This window comes from Colias croceus, chromosome 15 (assembly GCF_905220415.1).
Source record: "Colias croceus chromosome 15, ilColCroc2.1".
NCBI lineage: Eukaryota > Metazoa > Arthropoda > Insecta > Lepidoptera > Pieridae > Colias > Colias croceus.
Window position 1 is genome coordinate 1950333 of NC_059551.1, and position 15287 is coordinate 1965619.

At 32.2% G+C, this 15287-nt stretch overlaps 1 protein-coding gene across 1 annotated transcript; it reads right to left on the bottom strand.

Annotated features, from left to right (window-relative positions):
* Positions 1–265: 265 nt before the first annotated feature.
* LOC123698196 lies at positions 266–15169 on the bottom strand. The gene is made up of 3 exons (XM_045644787.1): positions 15110–15169; positions 1275–1532; positions 266–442 (listed from the first exon to the last, which is right to left on the bottom strand). Exons 2-3 carry the CDS (start codon positions 1410–1412, stop codon positions 266–268), a joined length of 315 nt encoding a protein of 104 aa, XP_045500743.1. The 5' UTR covers positions 1413–1532; positions 15110–15169.
* Between the last annotated feature and the right edge of the window lie 118 nt (positions 15170–15287).

The window sequence follows — 15287 nt, forward strand, 5'->3', positions numbered from 1 at the left end:
ACGAGACACGAATTTGTTCATGGTACTTTTATGTTGCATTTTGTACTCTACGATTTTAATTTTAACTATTTTCAATGTTATTAAAATATTGAAAGATTCTGAAACTTTAATATTTTGTTCTTTCATTATCTAGGTTCGAATTTGTAGAGCCCGTTGAGACATACATTTAAGTGGCAAATTGGTAAAGTAAAAAAAAAAAACAAATTTCGTATTAGTCTTTATTTACATTTTCCCCAAAAGTGAAAATAAACTAATCTTTAACTTTCTAAGGTGACAATGGTTTGTCCCTCTCTTCCATTTTCTTCTTCAAAGCGAATAACTTCTTGTACTCCTTCGCTAGTCTGTTTGGAGAGTATTCCACAGGATCTGACTTGAAGAACCCTGGACCAGCTTCCACGTGCGGTCGAAGGATTGTTCTTCTGAGGACATTCCAAGCTGGTATCTGAATAAATATATACATAATAGTTAAGATAAATGTTATGAAGATCGTAAGACGTTTTACATGGCAAGGTCATTTCATTTCATTCATAAATAAAAAGCTTGTGTGCCGAGCACACGCATCAGAAGTGAAACTTCTTTGGCAAGATTGAAAGATACCAAAATCGTCGCCTTACTCTATGACGTGACATTTATTGAAATTGTTTGAGTTTGATTTGTACACTGGATGGGTTTTTAGTAAAATCAATTATACTTAGTTGCTCTATTACTATAATAAAATATGATATAATCTACTTGATAAAGTCCCTTTGTAAAAGGTTTTTCACAATCGGTCGAGGTGTTTTGAGTTGTGTTGTCTAACAAGAAATCAAAGAATCAAATCGACTTTCATTATAAAATGTGAATGTGAAAAATATTTTATGCTTGTGGTGTGTGTGTTCTGAAGCTCTGTCTCAATTTTGTTTCCGAATCTTCAAACTTAAATCAGCGGTTCTTATCACAGATAAAAAATACGTATCGAATCACTACATAGTATAAAACAAAGTCGCTTTCTCTGTCCCTATGTCCCTTTGTATGCTTAAATCTTCAAAACTACGCAACGGATTTTGATGCAGTTTTTTTAATAGATAGAGTGATTCAAGAGGAAGGTTTTAGTATATCATTTATTAGGTTTTAGACAAAGCGGGCGAAACCGCGGGCGGTAAACTAGTATTAGATATTACCGTAACACTATCGAGCCACAATATGGACTTAATTTACCAACAAATGGGTACCTATAGCAAGCAGTCACACTGGGAAAGCGATAGATAAACAGTATTATCTACACAAAATTTTACCAGCTTATACAAATCCATCGGATCATTTCCCCGAGGCACCAACACAGTGCCTCCCACGGGAGCTTTAAGAGGAATGACTTCACTCTGTGTTATTGCTGTTATTGCTATGATTCCCAGTGTTGCCAGCATCGTGCGCATTTTATATTCCCGCGTTGCCAGCTGTTTGACAATGGCGTAAAATTTTATTGTCGCTTCATGGTCGTAATAATAACTGTTTTGTGAAGATTAGGTTGTTAGATGCTTGGAAATATCGGAATTCTGAAAATAACAACATCAATTTTTGTTCTTATTTATAGAATTATGATTTGTTAGGTTCCTAAGTTTATTTATAATATTTTAGTATTAAACGATTGGAATCGACCATATTACCTACCTAGACTTAAATATGCGAGATCTTATGGAAAAACTATCGCATTTATAATAATTTGAGTTACATTCCAAAATGAATTCAGAGTAAGTGAGTTACAAGGGTTTTGTCTTTGACTATGGGACTCTAAAAAGTGTAAGTCTAATATTCCCATAACCTACAGGAGACACTTCCCTTTGCCGCCGATTTCTAAAACTTGCCAACAATATTCACATTTTGTCTCCCAGTATTCTCTTGTGTGTTTTACGATAAAAGAAAGTTTTAAACACTTGGTTTTACGACAGTTTTAACAATAAATTATTCAAACATACATAATATTTGTGATGTGTCTGTGAGGGATACAAGTTACTCAATGAATAATTATATAAACATAAAAAATTACAAAAATTAGTCTTTATAATATAATGGTATTTATCTATGTAGAGTTTACTTGTTACTTACTACTTTAAATTGGAATTAATTATGAAAAGAAAATTATGCTGATATGACATATTTTATCAAAGGATATGGCGTAACTTTTACGGCTTCTTAAATTTAAATTTATCTGGAACCCTAGAGAAAAATGTATTCAGGTACCTTTTGAATAAAATGCGAACGTGGAAATCATAATTATGTCATCAGAGTATTTTGAGGTTGATTAAAATATTGCTTTGTGGGTAGTTACATATACCAAATATGAAACTACCATAGACCAATGTAATGTAGGTATTAGGTATAGGTGTGTACTTATACCTATATATAAATATAATGTGACTCCTATCAGATATCACTAAGGAATTTAGGTCACACGTGTCTTTAAAAACTATAAAGAATATTATATTTAATTATTTTAATTATTACTGGAATATCATATTATTTCTCCTTAATTAGTAACTAGAGATAGTAATCCGACGCCTGTAATCGGATAGATATTTAGTTTAAGTACCTATTTACATTTTATTATAAAAAGGGGTAATTTCTCTAATAAAAGTCAGTGTATAACCAACCATCATTCGTTTTATTTCTCTCCACGCACACCACACATCACATGGCGACCCTGCCAGTGCGAGCGCGTCGGATAACAGTGTTCTAGAATCACGTTCCTTATTTGGCGCTGAAATCGGAGTTTCATCTTCATACGGAGAGCCGAAGGCTTCATAATAAATTATTATGGAGAATTACACCGAATTGGAGAATTATTTTTATACAAAATAAGTTAGGAAAGAGATTCTACATACGCAGATTGGTAAAGACAAAATGGGCAAGCAGCAATCTAAAGAAGTCGAAAAAGAAGAAGTATTTATAACACAGAGCGGACAGAACAACTACGCACCAAACAACATCGCACCCTGGGAAAAATCAGAAACTATGTTCAATTTGACCGTGGTAATAGCAGTCATTTGTGGAATAATATTGGCGTATTCTGTTTACAAGAAGATGCACAAGCGACTTACAAAGAAGATACAGCGGCAAGCTACGGAAATAGTTTTGAAGTCACGTCGCGCCTCGGTTTAAAGGGATATAAAAAGTAAAACACAACTTGAAAACCCAGTTCAAAAGTGGCAATTAGTGTGTGCAGTGACTCGCAGTATACTTGTAAGTGGCAATTTTTCCTTTCCCTCTAATCTATTTTTATTTACTCACGTTTATCCTTTATGTAGAAATATAATTAAGATATTAGTTAAACTTATGTTTAAAAAAAATAATATATATAAATATATAATAATAAACATAAATGTCTAATATAATATTACAAAAATATTTAAATGATTTGCTAGAAATTAAGCAATATTTAGTTAAGTTTGGAATTAAACGTCTTAAAAGTGAAACAGCATTCGAAAAATACGAAGTAGCTAAACAAATATACAAGGAGTATAAAAACTATATACAAGTGGTAGAAATTAAAGTAGAAGAATTAAGTGTAACATTAGAAATAGATAGTCTTTTTGATAAAATCAAAAATCTTATGACAATCATGTCGACAAAACCAGAATTTGAATTAAAAACGGCAGTTTCTCTGTTGCCCGTAATGGACGACACAGAAAATGTCACTCTGCAGTTAATAGATGCTATTGAATTATATGTGACAATGATTTCAAAAGAAAGTATTACAAATCTTATTCAATTTGTTTGCAAGACACGGTTGTCACGAAACGCGAAATTAAGATTAAAAGATACCTATAGTAGCGTAGAAGAAATGGTTAGTGACATGAAAAAGCACCTCCTAACTACTAAGTCAGAAATCGCTTTGCAGAAAAAACTATTAAATTGTTATCAAGGAAATCGGTCGATAGATAAATTTGGAACAGAGCTCGAGCAACTGTTTGTTAACCTTACCATCTCACAATCAAAAGGAAATTCAGACACGTTCAGTATTCTGAAATCCATAAATGAAAAACAGGCAATACATAAATTCGCCGATGGTCTACGGAATGACAGATTGAAAACTGTTATAGCTGCACGAAATTACAATTCGTTAAAGGACGCTATTCAAGGCGCAAAGGATGAGGAAGTAACGATGACTTCTCCATCATCTGACCAAGTATTCTTTGCAAAAGGAAGACCCTATCATCGGGGACTCCAAGGATCTAGACACTGTGGAAAATCATATTCCTATACTAATTCAAGGTCACCAAAAACACAATTTAAGAATACATTCACCAACTATTCATGTGGTAGGAATCAAGGGAATTTTCAAAGAGGTCGAGGTAAAACAAACGGAAGGAATAAATCAAATACCCGTAGTACTCAACCATATACTCATAAAAACAGAAACCAGTATCAGCAGGTAAATTTGGCCCAAAGTTCGCAAAACGAAGAGGACGAAGATGAGCAAAGCTCGATACCGAAGTGGTTTTTTCGACAATAATGAATTCGTATTAAGTTATAACAACATGAATTCAGTAAAATTTTATATAAATCATAAAAAACTAAATTTTCTATTAGACACTGGAGCATCCTTATCTATAATTAAAGATATTGCTATACAACATACTAAACACAAAGTTACCCAAAAAACAACACAAATTAAGGGCATTGGTGGAAAAATAACCTCAGACAGATATACAAAATTAACATTGAAATGTAAAAATGAAAAATTTGAACATAAATTTCATATATTTAAAACGTTACCATTAAACATTGACGGTATACTCGGGCAAGACTTTTTGTCGAGATACAAATCATTACTAAATTTTGAAAACCAAACATTAACGCTTCAAACAGATTCAAAGTATACAACAATACCAATAGACATGTTTTCAACAGAAGATGTAAACACAACAAGCATAAAACTGCCACCCAGATGTGAAAAAATAATTAATATAAAAACGAACCATACTAGCAACTGTGTAATAACTTCAAAAGAGGTGTGTGATGGAGTATTCATAGCTAATACTTTGAATAAAGCCAGAAATGGAAAAATATCGATACATATTATGAATACTAGGGAAACAGAAGTAGTTTTACATTGTTTCACACCCGAAATAATACCTTTAGACGAGTTTGAATGCTTTACATTTGAAGAAGTAACAAACAATGGAGAAAGAGTTAGAAGGTTATTCGATTTACTGAAACTAGAAAACATGAACACAGAAGAACAGAAAAGTATTGCAAGTATATGTGCTAAGTTTGCAGATATATTCCACTTGTCGGGTGATCGACTGAACACTTGCAATTTATACGAACAGAAAATACACCTAAAAGAAAATACCAATCCAGTTTACTCTAAACCTTACAGACTACCTCATTCACAGAAAGCGGAAATTAGTAAACAAATACAGGAAATGATAGACAACGATATTATCGAGGAATCAACTTCAGAATGGTCCAGCCCATTACTGATAGTACCTAAGAAAATAGGAGCAAATGGTGAAAAGAAATGGAGAGTTGTACTAGATTACAGAAAACTAAATGATTGTATCAAAGACGATAAGTTCCCATTGCCAAATATTACCGAACTATTGGACTCTTTATCAGGAGCTATGTATTTTAGTCACTTAGATCTCAATCAGGGCTATTATCAAATGAAATTAGATGCAGAAAGCCGAAAATATACAGCATTTGTAGCTGATAAACATTATCAAATGAAACGTTTACCAATGGGTCTAAAAACAAGCCCTAGCGCATTCAGTAGAGCGATGACAATTGCATTATCAGGATTAAATTATGAAAAATGCATAGTCTACCTGGATGATATTATTGTGATGGGAAGAAATTTAAATCAGCATAATAAAAATCTTATTGATGTATTCTCACGTTTAAGAAAAGTAAATATGAAATTAAACCCATTAAAATGTAATTTTTTGAAAAAAGATCTTTTGTACCTAGGTCACATCGTTACACCAGAAGGTATAAGACCAGATCCAGAAAAGATTAAAGTCATGCAAAATTATCCAACTCCTAAAAACGCAGATGAAGTCAAAAGGTTTGTTGCGTTTGCCAATTATTATAGAAAGTTCATACCAAATTTTGCAAACATTACAGCAAGTTTAAATAATTTAACCAGAAAAAATGTTAACTTCAATTGGACTACAGATTGTCAAAATTCTTTTGAAACTTTAAAACATACACTATGTAACCCGCCTTTATTGCAATATCCAAATTTTGAAGAAAGTAATGAGTTCATTATTCATACAGACGCTTCAGGGTTAGCGATTGGAGCTGTTTTATCAAATCAAGACAAAAGACCAGTAGCATATGCCAGTCGTACTTTAAACAAAGCTGAAAGAAACTATCCTGTGATAGAAAAGGAACTTTTAGCAATTGTATGGGCTATCAAATATTTTCGACCTTACATTTATGGAAGAAAGTTCAAAATTTGTACAGATCATAGACCATTGATATACTTATTCAACATGAAAGACCCATCGAGTCGACTTACCAAATTCAGGCTATGTTTAGAAGAATACGATTTTGTAATAGAATACACGCGAGGAAAAGATAATGTCGCTGCAGACGCTTTATCTCGTATAGTATTAACAACGGACGACCTAAAGTCTATTAATAATAAAGTCAATTGCCTCATGGTTATGACTAGAAAACAAAGAAAAATGATGGATGAAATGGAAAATAAGAAGAAGGATAACGATGAAAAAGCTGACGATTGGACTGATCACCCAAGAGTCGTAGAAATACTTAAACGGACAAAAAATTCGATAGAATTCAATTTGGAGACTAACGAATATACGAAGAACGAGACATGTTCAGAAAATGTCCATAGTAAAGAAAAAACATTTATGTATACACCTTCAAGGAATATGGTTACAATGAATCCTAATTCTAGATCATGGTTGAAACGAGCTTTCGCAGTGAGAGAATTAGAACAATTCTGTAACAAAGAAAATATTCAAGAATTATGCATAATAAAAAATGAAAGAAATGAAAAATTAATAAAAGAGCTAGCTCAGGAAGTAAAAAATATAAATAAGTGGCAAGGACCACGGATATGCATATTAAAAGGTGTAGTAAAAATAGAAAATATGGATGACAAAAAGGTCATACTAAATGATTTTCATATATTACCAAGCAGTGGACATGCTGGTATAAGAAGAATGACGAATAACATAAAGAAACGTTACTACTGGACAAATATGGACAATGACATATATAACTTTGTGAATAAGTGTGAGCAATGTCAAAAGCAGAAATTTCATAAGCAAGTGAAGCAACCTATGTGCATTACTAGCACTGCATCTTCAGCTTTTGAAAAAATATTTCTTGATACAGTTGGTCCAATAACACGAGATGTTAATGGAAATGCCTATATACTAACACTACAATGTGAGTTGACGAAATACGTGGAAGCATACCCAATACCAAATAAGGAAACAGACACAGTAGCTCGTGCTTTCGTTGATAATTTTATTTTACGATACGGTATTCCACAGACGATTGCAACTGACAGAGGTACTGAGTTCATTTCAGCAACTATGAAAGATGTTTGTAGATTGTTAGAAGTAAAGCAAATACAATCAACAGCATATCACCACGAAAGTATTGGTTCTTTAGAAAACTCGCACAAAACATTGGGAGCGTTTCTAAGGATTCAAACTAACAACCAAACTCAAAATTGGAGCTCTTGGTTACAATATTGGTGTTTTGGATATAATACAACGGTTCATAGTGAAACACAATATACACCTTATGAACTTGTATTTGGTAAATTGTGTGGTATACCAAGTAATCTTGTAAATAAAATTGATCCAATTTACAATTTTGATAACTACCCTATTGAGTTAAAATACAGGCTACAAAAATCCCAGCAAGAAGCAAGAGAAAATTTAATACAGTCCAAATTACGTAGAAAAATCAATTATGATAAAACAACAAATTCAATTAACTATAAAGAGGGAGATCTATTACTTGTTAAAAAAGAAAATAGAGAAAAGTTGGATCAAGTTTATATGGGACCATACAAAGTAATAAGTGATATGAATTTCAATGTAAAAATATTACAAAATGGTAAAGAAAATATAGTTCATAAAAATAGAACAATACCGTATCATATATAAAAAAAAATGTATTAGATATTTTTTTTTTTAAAAAAAGGAGAGAGATGTAATGTAGGTATTAGGTATAGGTGTGTACTTATACCTATATATAAATATAATGTGACTCCTATCAGATATCACTAAGGAATTTAGGTCACACGTGTCTTTAAAAACTATAAAGAATATTATATTTAATTATTTTAATTATTACTGGAATATCATATTATTTCTCCTTAATTAGTAACTAGAGATAGTAATCCGACGCCTGTAATCGGATAGATATTTAGTTTAAGTACCTATTTACATTTTATTATAAAAAGGGGTAATTTCTCTAATAAAAGTCAGTGTATAACCAACCATCATTCGTTTTATTTCTCTCCACGCACACCACACATCACACCACACCACCACATATCTAATATTGGTCTATGGTAGTTAGAAGAAATTTCATATATATTTTGTATTTCTCTCATTGAAATAAATTTTTGAAGTGAAACTTCTAAGCGCGTTTATTTATTTTATTTATTTATTTCTTCGTAATCATACAGCATTACAGTAAATAACATTTCTTAATATATTGATACAGAACTATGAGCCAATTAAAATTACAAAACAAGGTACTTACAGCTAGATAAATGAGTTATTTTTTAACCCTAGATTACTACCCTTCGTCGATTCGACGACGCGTCACCAAAAAAATCGCTATAACTTTTACGCGTGCGACCGTATGGTTTTCTGACTTCAGCTAATCTCAGCCAACCCGTTGCGCTTGCGATGGACGGTAGTGCTTTGTGCGTGGAAGGTCCACACGCGGTGTTCCAGCAACCATGGCTCGTCACATCGACGAAGGTTAGTATTAACGTAACTTTTCGTACTATTTAGTTAAGTTAAAATTACGTTATTTTATGTTTTATAATATGGTGCCTATTATTTTATTTTTAGATACGATTCATATGTTAGTTTTAGAAGTTGAAAGCGATGAGGAAAATTCATCTGCGAGAGAGCCTGAAGACCACATTGAGGCTGAAGAGGCATAAAACGGAGGGTGATGATGAAGTTTCTACTGTAAATAAAGAGCAATTTCCAGATCAAGATTATGAGGCAAGTAGTAATACATCTCCCCACGTTCTATTGAAGATGAGATACCTAGCACTTCAGCTGACCCTAGCGATTACAAGACCATCGCATACCATTCTTCTTGGGAAAGACAAACACATATTATGGTCATCACAACAGTCAAGGCCACAAAGCAGAAGACCTTCAAAGAACATAGATACATAGCACGTGGACCTGTGTGTGACGCTTTTTTCAAGATATTTTAGATCCTCTTCAATGTTTTTCAGGTATAATTACTGGTGACATTACTGATACTCTTTGGGACTCAATAACATAAATTTTAAACATGCCAGAAATAAATAATGTGAAAGTTATAAATGAGACTGAGCAAAGTAATGCTGCTAATGTGCCTCCATAGCAAACTAAAATAAACATATAATATGCTATATTATGTCCCTCCGTAAAGCAAAGGTAGACCTAAAAATAGGTGCACTAGGTGCAAAAATCGTTGTGTGGGGAACACAAACTTGATGTGTGTCACAAATGTTTTAGATCCTAAGCTATTATCAAAATTATATTTTTAATTAATTTTCCAGATATTATTTTTGTAAGTAATACTTTATTTCGAGCAATTTAGAGGTATATTTTATTTGTACGGAATTTTTCAAAAAAATTAAGAATGTTCAAAAAGCGTGTAAACTGTGATCTCATTTTGATGACTGTTTGAATTAAAACTATGTTAAAATAAATATTTTTATATTTTTATATGTAGATTAATACCTTGTCCTTAAAATAAAGACATAACTACAAATATATTTTTTTAATTAAACCCCTAAATCCCCTCCAATAAACAGCGTAGTCGAAACGACGAAGGTTAGTATTAAACGTTGAAAAATAAGGTTAGTGTTCTAGGGTTAAATGACATATCAGGAAGGAGTGTTTTCCATGTTTTGGTGAATTATATAATACAGTAAGAAAGGTTAATAAATAATTAAACAGTTAAAATATCTGAAATCTCCCTTTGTGTGAGTGTGTGTATGTGTGTGTGAGTGTTAGTGTGATGTGAATGTGTGGTTGTCTGGACTTGCGTGTTAGTACTAAAGCCGAATTGTATGTGAATTTTGTTAATTTCTTTTATAAATCTTTGCTTTGATAAAAGGAAGATATCTAGTTCTTTATAGTCTTTATTGTATATATGAGAAATTCTACACATAATTCGATTCTTTGCATAATTACTACTAGAGTTAGGAGTATAAAATAATGATGTGTGACGAGTTCTAAACTGAGGGGTATTGAAATAAACCAGTTCTAGGAGTTCCGAGGAATCAATTCTTCCGTTGCATAAAGCATGAAGAAACAATAAGTCACTTTTAATACGTCTAAGTTGTAATCTTAGATTACAAAATAAAGTACAGATGGAGCATGACAACCGCCCGTCGCCCTTGTCAAAGAAAATACGAAATCAAAAACAAATACGTCGCTGCACCAGTGTTATAGCGCATGTAGTGTCATGCAATACGTCAAAAAGGGTTTGCAATTTTAGTAAAAAAATGCCGTCTTGTGATAATAAAACGCTGTAAAATTTGTTCCCGAAAACAAAAAAAAAGATAAAACATCGTTTCACAGGTTTTCTGTAGATTATTTGGCTGATTTATTTCTTTTAATATGAATAATAATTTTACAGATATGAAGGAATACAAAACTTCAACGTATGCTGCCAGTATTTTGAAAATGAATTTGCCATTTTTATTGGTAAAACGGTAAAATGGTTAAAAGATCTTCAGGGTAATGCTGTTGGATTTTTCGATCCTGAATGTGATTATTTGTATAGTGCACTAAAGGTTCATGATAATTATTAGATTATTTTAATAAGCATAATACATTATTTTGTTATTTTTATAAAGCTTAAAAACGTCATAGTCGTTTTCGCTAGCGATTTAATTTATGTGAACTCCATGATGGATATGATGAAAATAAAATGTCCCGTATTCTCGACTAAAAACTACCGCTATTCGTATTCATATATTATGAAAAATAAAAAAATAATATAATTATTATAGTTAATATTGAAACTTTTTTTATGTAATTTATTTAATAAAAAATTGAATACAATTATTTTGTCCATATATAACTTTAGTAAACAGATACTTTATGTATTAAAAGAATTTAAATAAAAATTAAAACTTGACTTCTCATTTATGTATATAGCCTACGTCACTACCGCCACTAACATAATAATTCAGATCAATGCAATGAAACCTCACAACTCAAAATCGGTCCACGGTTTATACTGCCTGCAGTGGCGTGTCGCCCTGGCGTGTCAAAGAAATATTATACATACATACATAAACTCGAAAAACATAAAAGTCGGGGAAAAATTTGGGAAATTTTTCAATATCTGGCAACATTACACGCACACAGAAGCACCGTGTACGTATAGTGCAGCGGCGAAATGACAGCACACATAGCTTTATTGAAAATGACGATAAATTATTCGGTTTAGTTCGGCAACGCTCCATCTGTCTTTTATTTTGTAATCTAAGGTTGTAATGGTTCTAATTTAAAGTATAAGCACACATCCGTATATGTGTTGAAGCAGTGTTTAGCTTTAAAACACAAAAACCTTAAAAACCTTTTTTGGATAGATTCTATTCTTTTTACGTGTTTTGCGTAATATGGAGACCAAATATTTGAGGCATAATCGACTATACTCCTGACATATGTAGAATACAAAACTTTGATACAACTAATATTTTTGAAAATTTTACAAGTGCGTCTAATAAACCCAAGTTGTTTAAGCGCCTTATTCACGACTACGTCCATATGCTGTGTCATACTTAATTTTTGATCAATAATTACACCAAGATCTTTTACCCAGTTGACTTCTTTTATTGGATCATCATTTAATGTATATGTGAATGAAATGGGTGCCTTTTTTCTAGTAATTGATATTTTTTGACATTTTTTAATATTGACAGTAATTCTATTTTTTCTATAATAGGCTTCTAAATTAGTAAGGTCGCTTTGAATATTTTTACAATCATTAATAGATTCAACAGCAAGATAGATTTTTTTATCATCCGCATACATTAGATATTTAGAGTGGATAAAACAGCTGAAAATGTCAAACAGATAGGCGTTGTATAAAAGAGGTCCAAGTATTGAGCCCTGCGGGACTCCAGATATGATATTTACGAAGTTACTTTTAGCCCCTCCAATCACTACAGCCTGCATTCTTTTACTGATATAAGAACAGATCCATCGATATAGATCACCTCGTATACCGATAGCATATAGTTTTTGTATGCAAGAAGTATGATGTGATCTACACGATCGAATGCTTTTTCGAAATCCGTGTAGATCACATCCACTTGTTTACCCCCATCCAGTTGTTGCAATGTATAGTTTGTAAGTATAGATAAGTTTGTTACGGTAGAGCGTCCCTTTATAAAGCCGTGCTGTTCTGGAGGAATGAATTTATATATTAAAGGACTTATTCGAAGATGTATAAGTTTTTCAAAAACTTTACTGAGTGAGTTTAATATAGAAATCGGCCTATAATTGATAATATGGTTTTTAGGACCTGATTTGTATATAGGGACAATAAGAGCTTCCTTCCATTTCGAAGGAAACTCACCAAAATGGTTTACTGACATCGAAAATATAATGGACAAGGGTAACGCTAAAGTTTCAGAGCACTGTTTTAGAAAAATTGGTGGTATTTCATCGCTACCTGCACCCTTTTTCCCTTTAAGTGATTTTAAAACACGTTTAATCTCAGAAATTTTGAATGAATTATTAGAGATAAGTTCATTATTCGGACACGAAATTGGAAGATTGAATTCTTCATATGACGTAGCGGGTTCAGCAAAAGTGCTATGAAAGTGTTTGTTAAATTCAGTGCATATGTCTGTTTCGGTACAAAAAATTTTATTTTTATAAATCATACTTTTAGGATATCCTTTTGAGCCCGTCTATAGATTTTATGTACGACCAAAAACAAGTCGGATCTTTCTGAATATACGATTGCATTCGATCAAGGTAGAGTGAAAAACATTTTTCCTGTAGGATCTTTTGTCTCGAACGAAGTAGACAAAATTCATCGTAGTCAAGGGGATTTTTGTATTTTTTCCATCTTTTGTGAAGTTTTAATTTTTCTTTTATTATATGTATGCTTTATTGTACCATCGGGGAAAGTTTTTCACAGTTTTATATGTTTTTGGAACGTGTGTGACAAAACACTCATTGAGTTTCCTGTAAAACACATCAACTACATCATCGATATGATCACCTATTAAAATGGATGGCCAGTTAATTTTTGAGAGAAAATCATTAACGTCTGAATAATTAGCACGGTAAAAATTGTAACGGACTATCCTTGATTTCTTTATGTATTTGATACTTAGTTCAGAAATATCTATTTCCAAAGCAGGGTGATATGTATCTTCAGGTACCAAAGGTACCGATGCTTTGCTGACATCTAATCTAAAGTTAGAAAAAATTAAATCGAGTATGTTATTCTTGTCGTTTGTTATAAAGTTGTACTGATCTAGACCGGAAATACTACACATGTCCAAGAAGTCAGAAGCAGCAGTCTGCATTTCAATAGAGCCTTTTTTTAACTGCATAACATTAACTGGGGACCATTTGACATTTGGTAAATTAAAGTCACCAAAGATTAGGAAATTATCGTTTGGAAAATCAATGAGTAATTTAGATACTGATGCAGTAAACGTTTGAAGGGTTCGGGCCTGATTTTTATCTGGAGGTATATAAGCTACACAGATATGGAGACCTCGATTATTGTGTGATAGGACAATTGTTGAAGGTATACTTACCCACAGACACTCGACGGCCTTGGGTCTCCAATCAGTCATAACTTGAGCTTGAAGGATCTTGTTACAGCAAATCATTACACCTCCGCCTCGTTTTTTTGTTGAGGTAGTACAGTCTCGGTCATTTCTAATTATATCGTAGCGATCATCACACAACTCCCTATCAAAAATACCTTCCGCTAACCATGTTTCCGTGATTAAAATGATATCAAAATTGTTCAAAAGAATATTATTATAAAATTCATGTGTTTTAGTTTTAAGTCCTCTTACGTTCTGATAGAAGAAATTAATTTTATTAGCCATTACTATACTTGAAATAGGAACTAAAATAATTAATGTCTGACACTAAAAACATGTTATTTAATTCGGCTATTAGTGGTTTTGTTAATTTATGTGTTTTGTATTGAAAAAAGTGTGTACTACTAGTGATTGTGGCGAATATGCTCGAAATAATATGTGACTGTGAATGTTGTGTTTGTATGAAAATGTATGGGAGATATTAACAAATTCTACGGGCACAATAATTATAAACTTAAAAGTGAACATTTTATCAGCAGCAAGACTAATAGTTGATAAATTAATTAATAATATTATATTAGGCTTAATTATACAATTTTTTGTAGATCCCGCTTTGAGTTTATACACAGAGCTGGAGATTCTTCTGATTTTCTTAAAAAAATGTTACAATTTCGGACCCATACAAATTTATAAGAGTTTTGAGCAGCCAGATCTTTAGTTTGTTTCAAGAGGGCCTTGTTCTCAGGAGTAAGGTGTTCAAAGACGAAAAAGACGAAAAACTTAGTAGTGGGACCTTCCACACCAATATTGTTAGTATTTATACCTTTCTTCTTACGTATACCAGAAAGAATTTTATCTGTAGCGTTAAGAGTAAAATTTCAAGGTCGCGTCATGGCAATACCGTCTATCATGGAGTAAGGCGACAATTTTGGTAACTTTGAATCTCGCCAAAGAAATTTCACTTCTGACACGTGTGCTCGGCACACACGCTCTTTTTTGATATATGATAAAAATGTGAATCTTAACTATAATAATATATATACAATTATTAATTATTTGCAAATAAACAATTAGTTAAGTACTACCTACCTAATATACCGAATTGATCCTTCAATAGAAATCACACAACCCAAAATAAAACTAGCGTTGGACTAGCAATCTGCATAAAGCTGTCATAAATAAAATGGCGATTTTATCTTTTAATTAAAAAGTCAATATCGTATCCATGATCTTAAAATTATTGATTCATCATTTCCATTTAGTCGGA

What these genes read in the sequence shown, in the direction of transcription:
- LOC123698196 (XM_045644787.1), bottom strand. Translation starts at nt 1,412, where the DNA reads ATGCGCACGATGCTGGCAACACTGGGAATCATAGCAATAACAGCAATA. An exon ending in CGATGGATTTGTATAAGCTG is followed by an intron (nt 443 to 1,274) that starts GTAAAATTTTGT and finishes ATATTTATTCAG; the next exon opens with ATACCAGCTTGGAATGTCCT.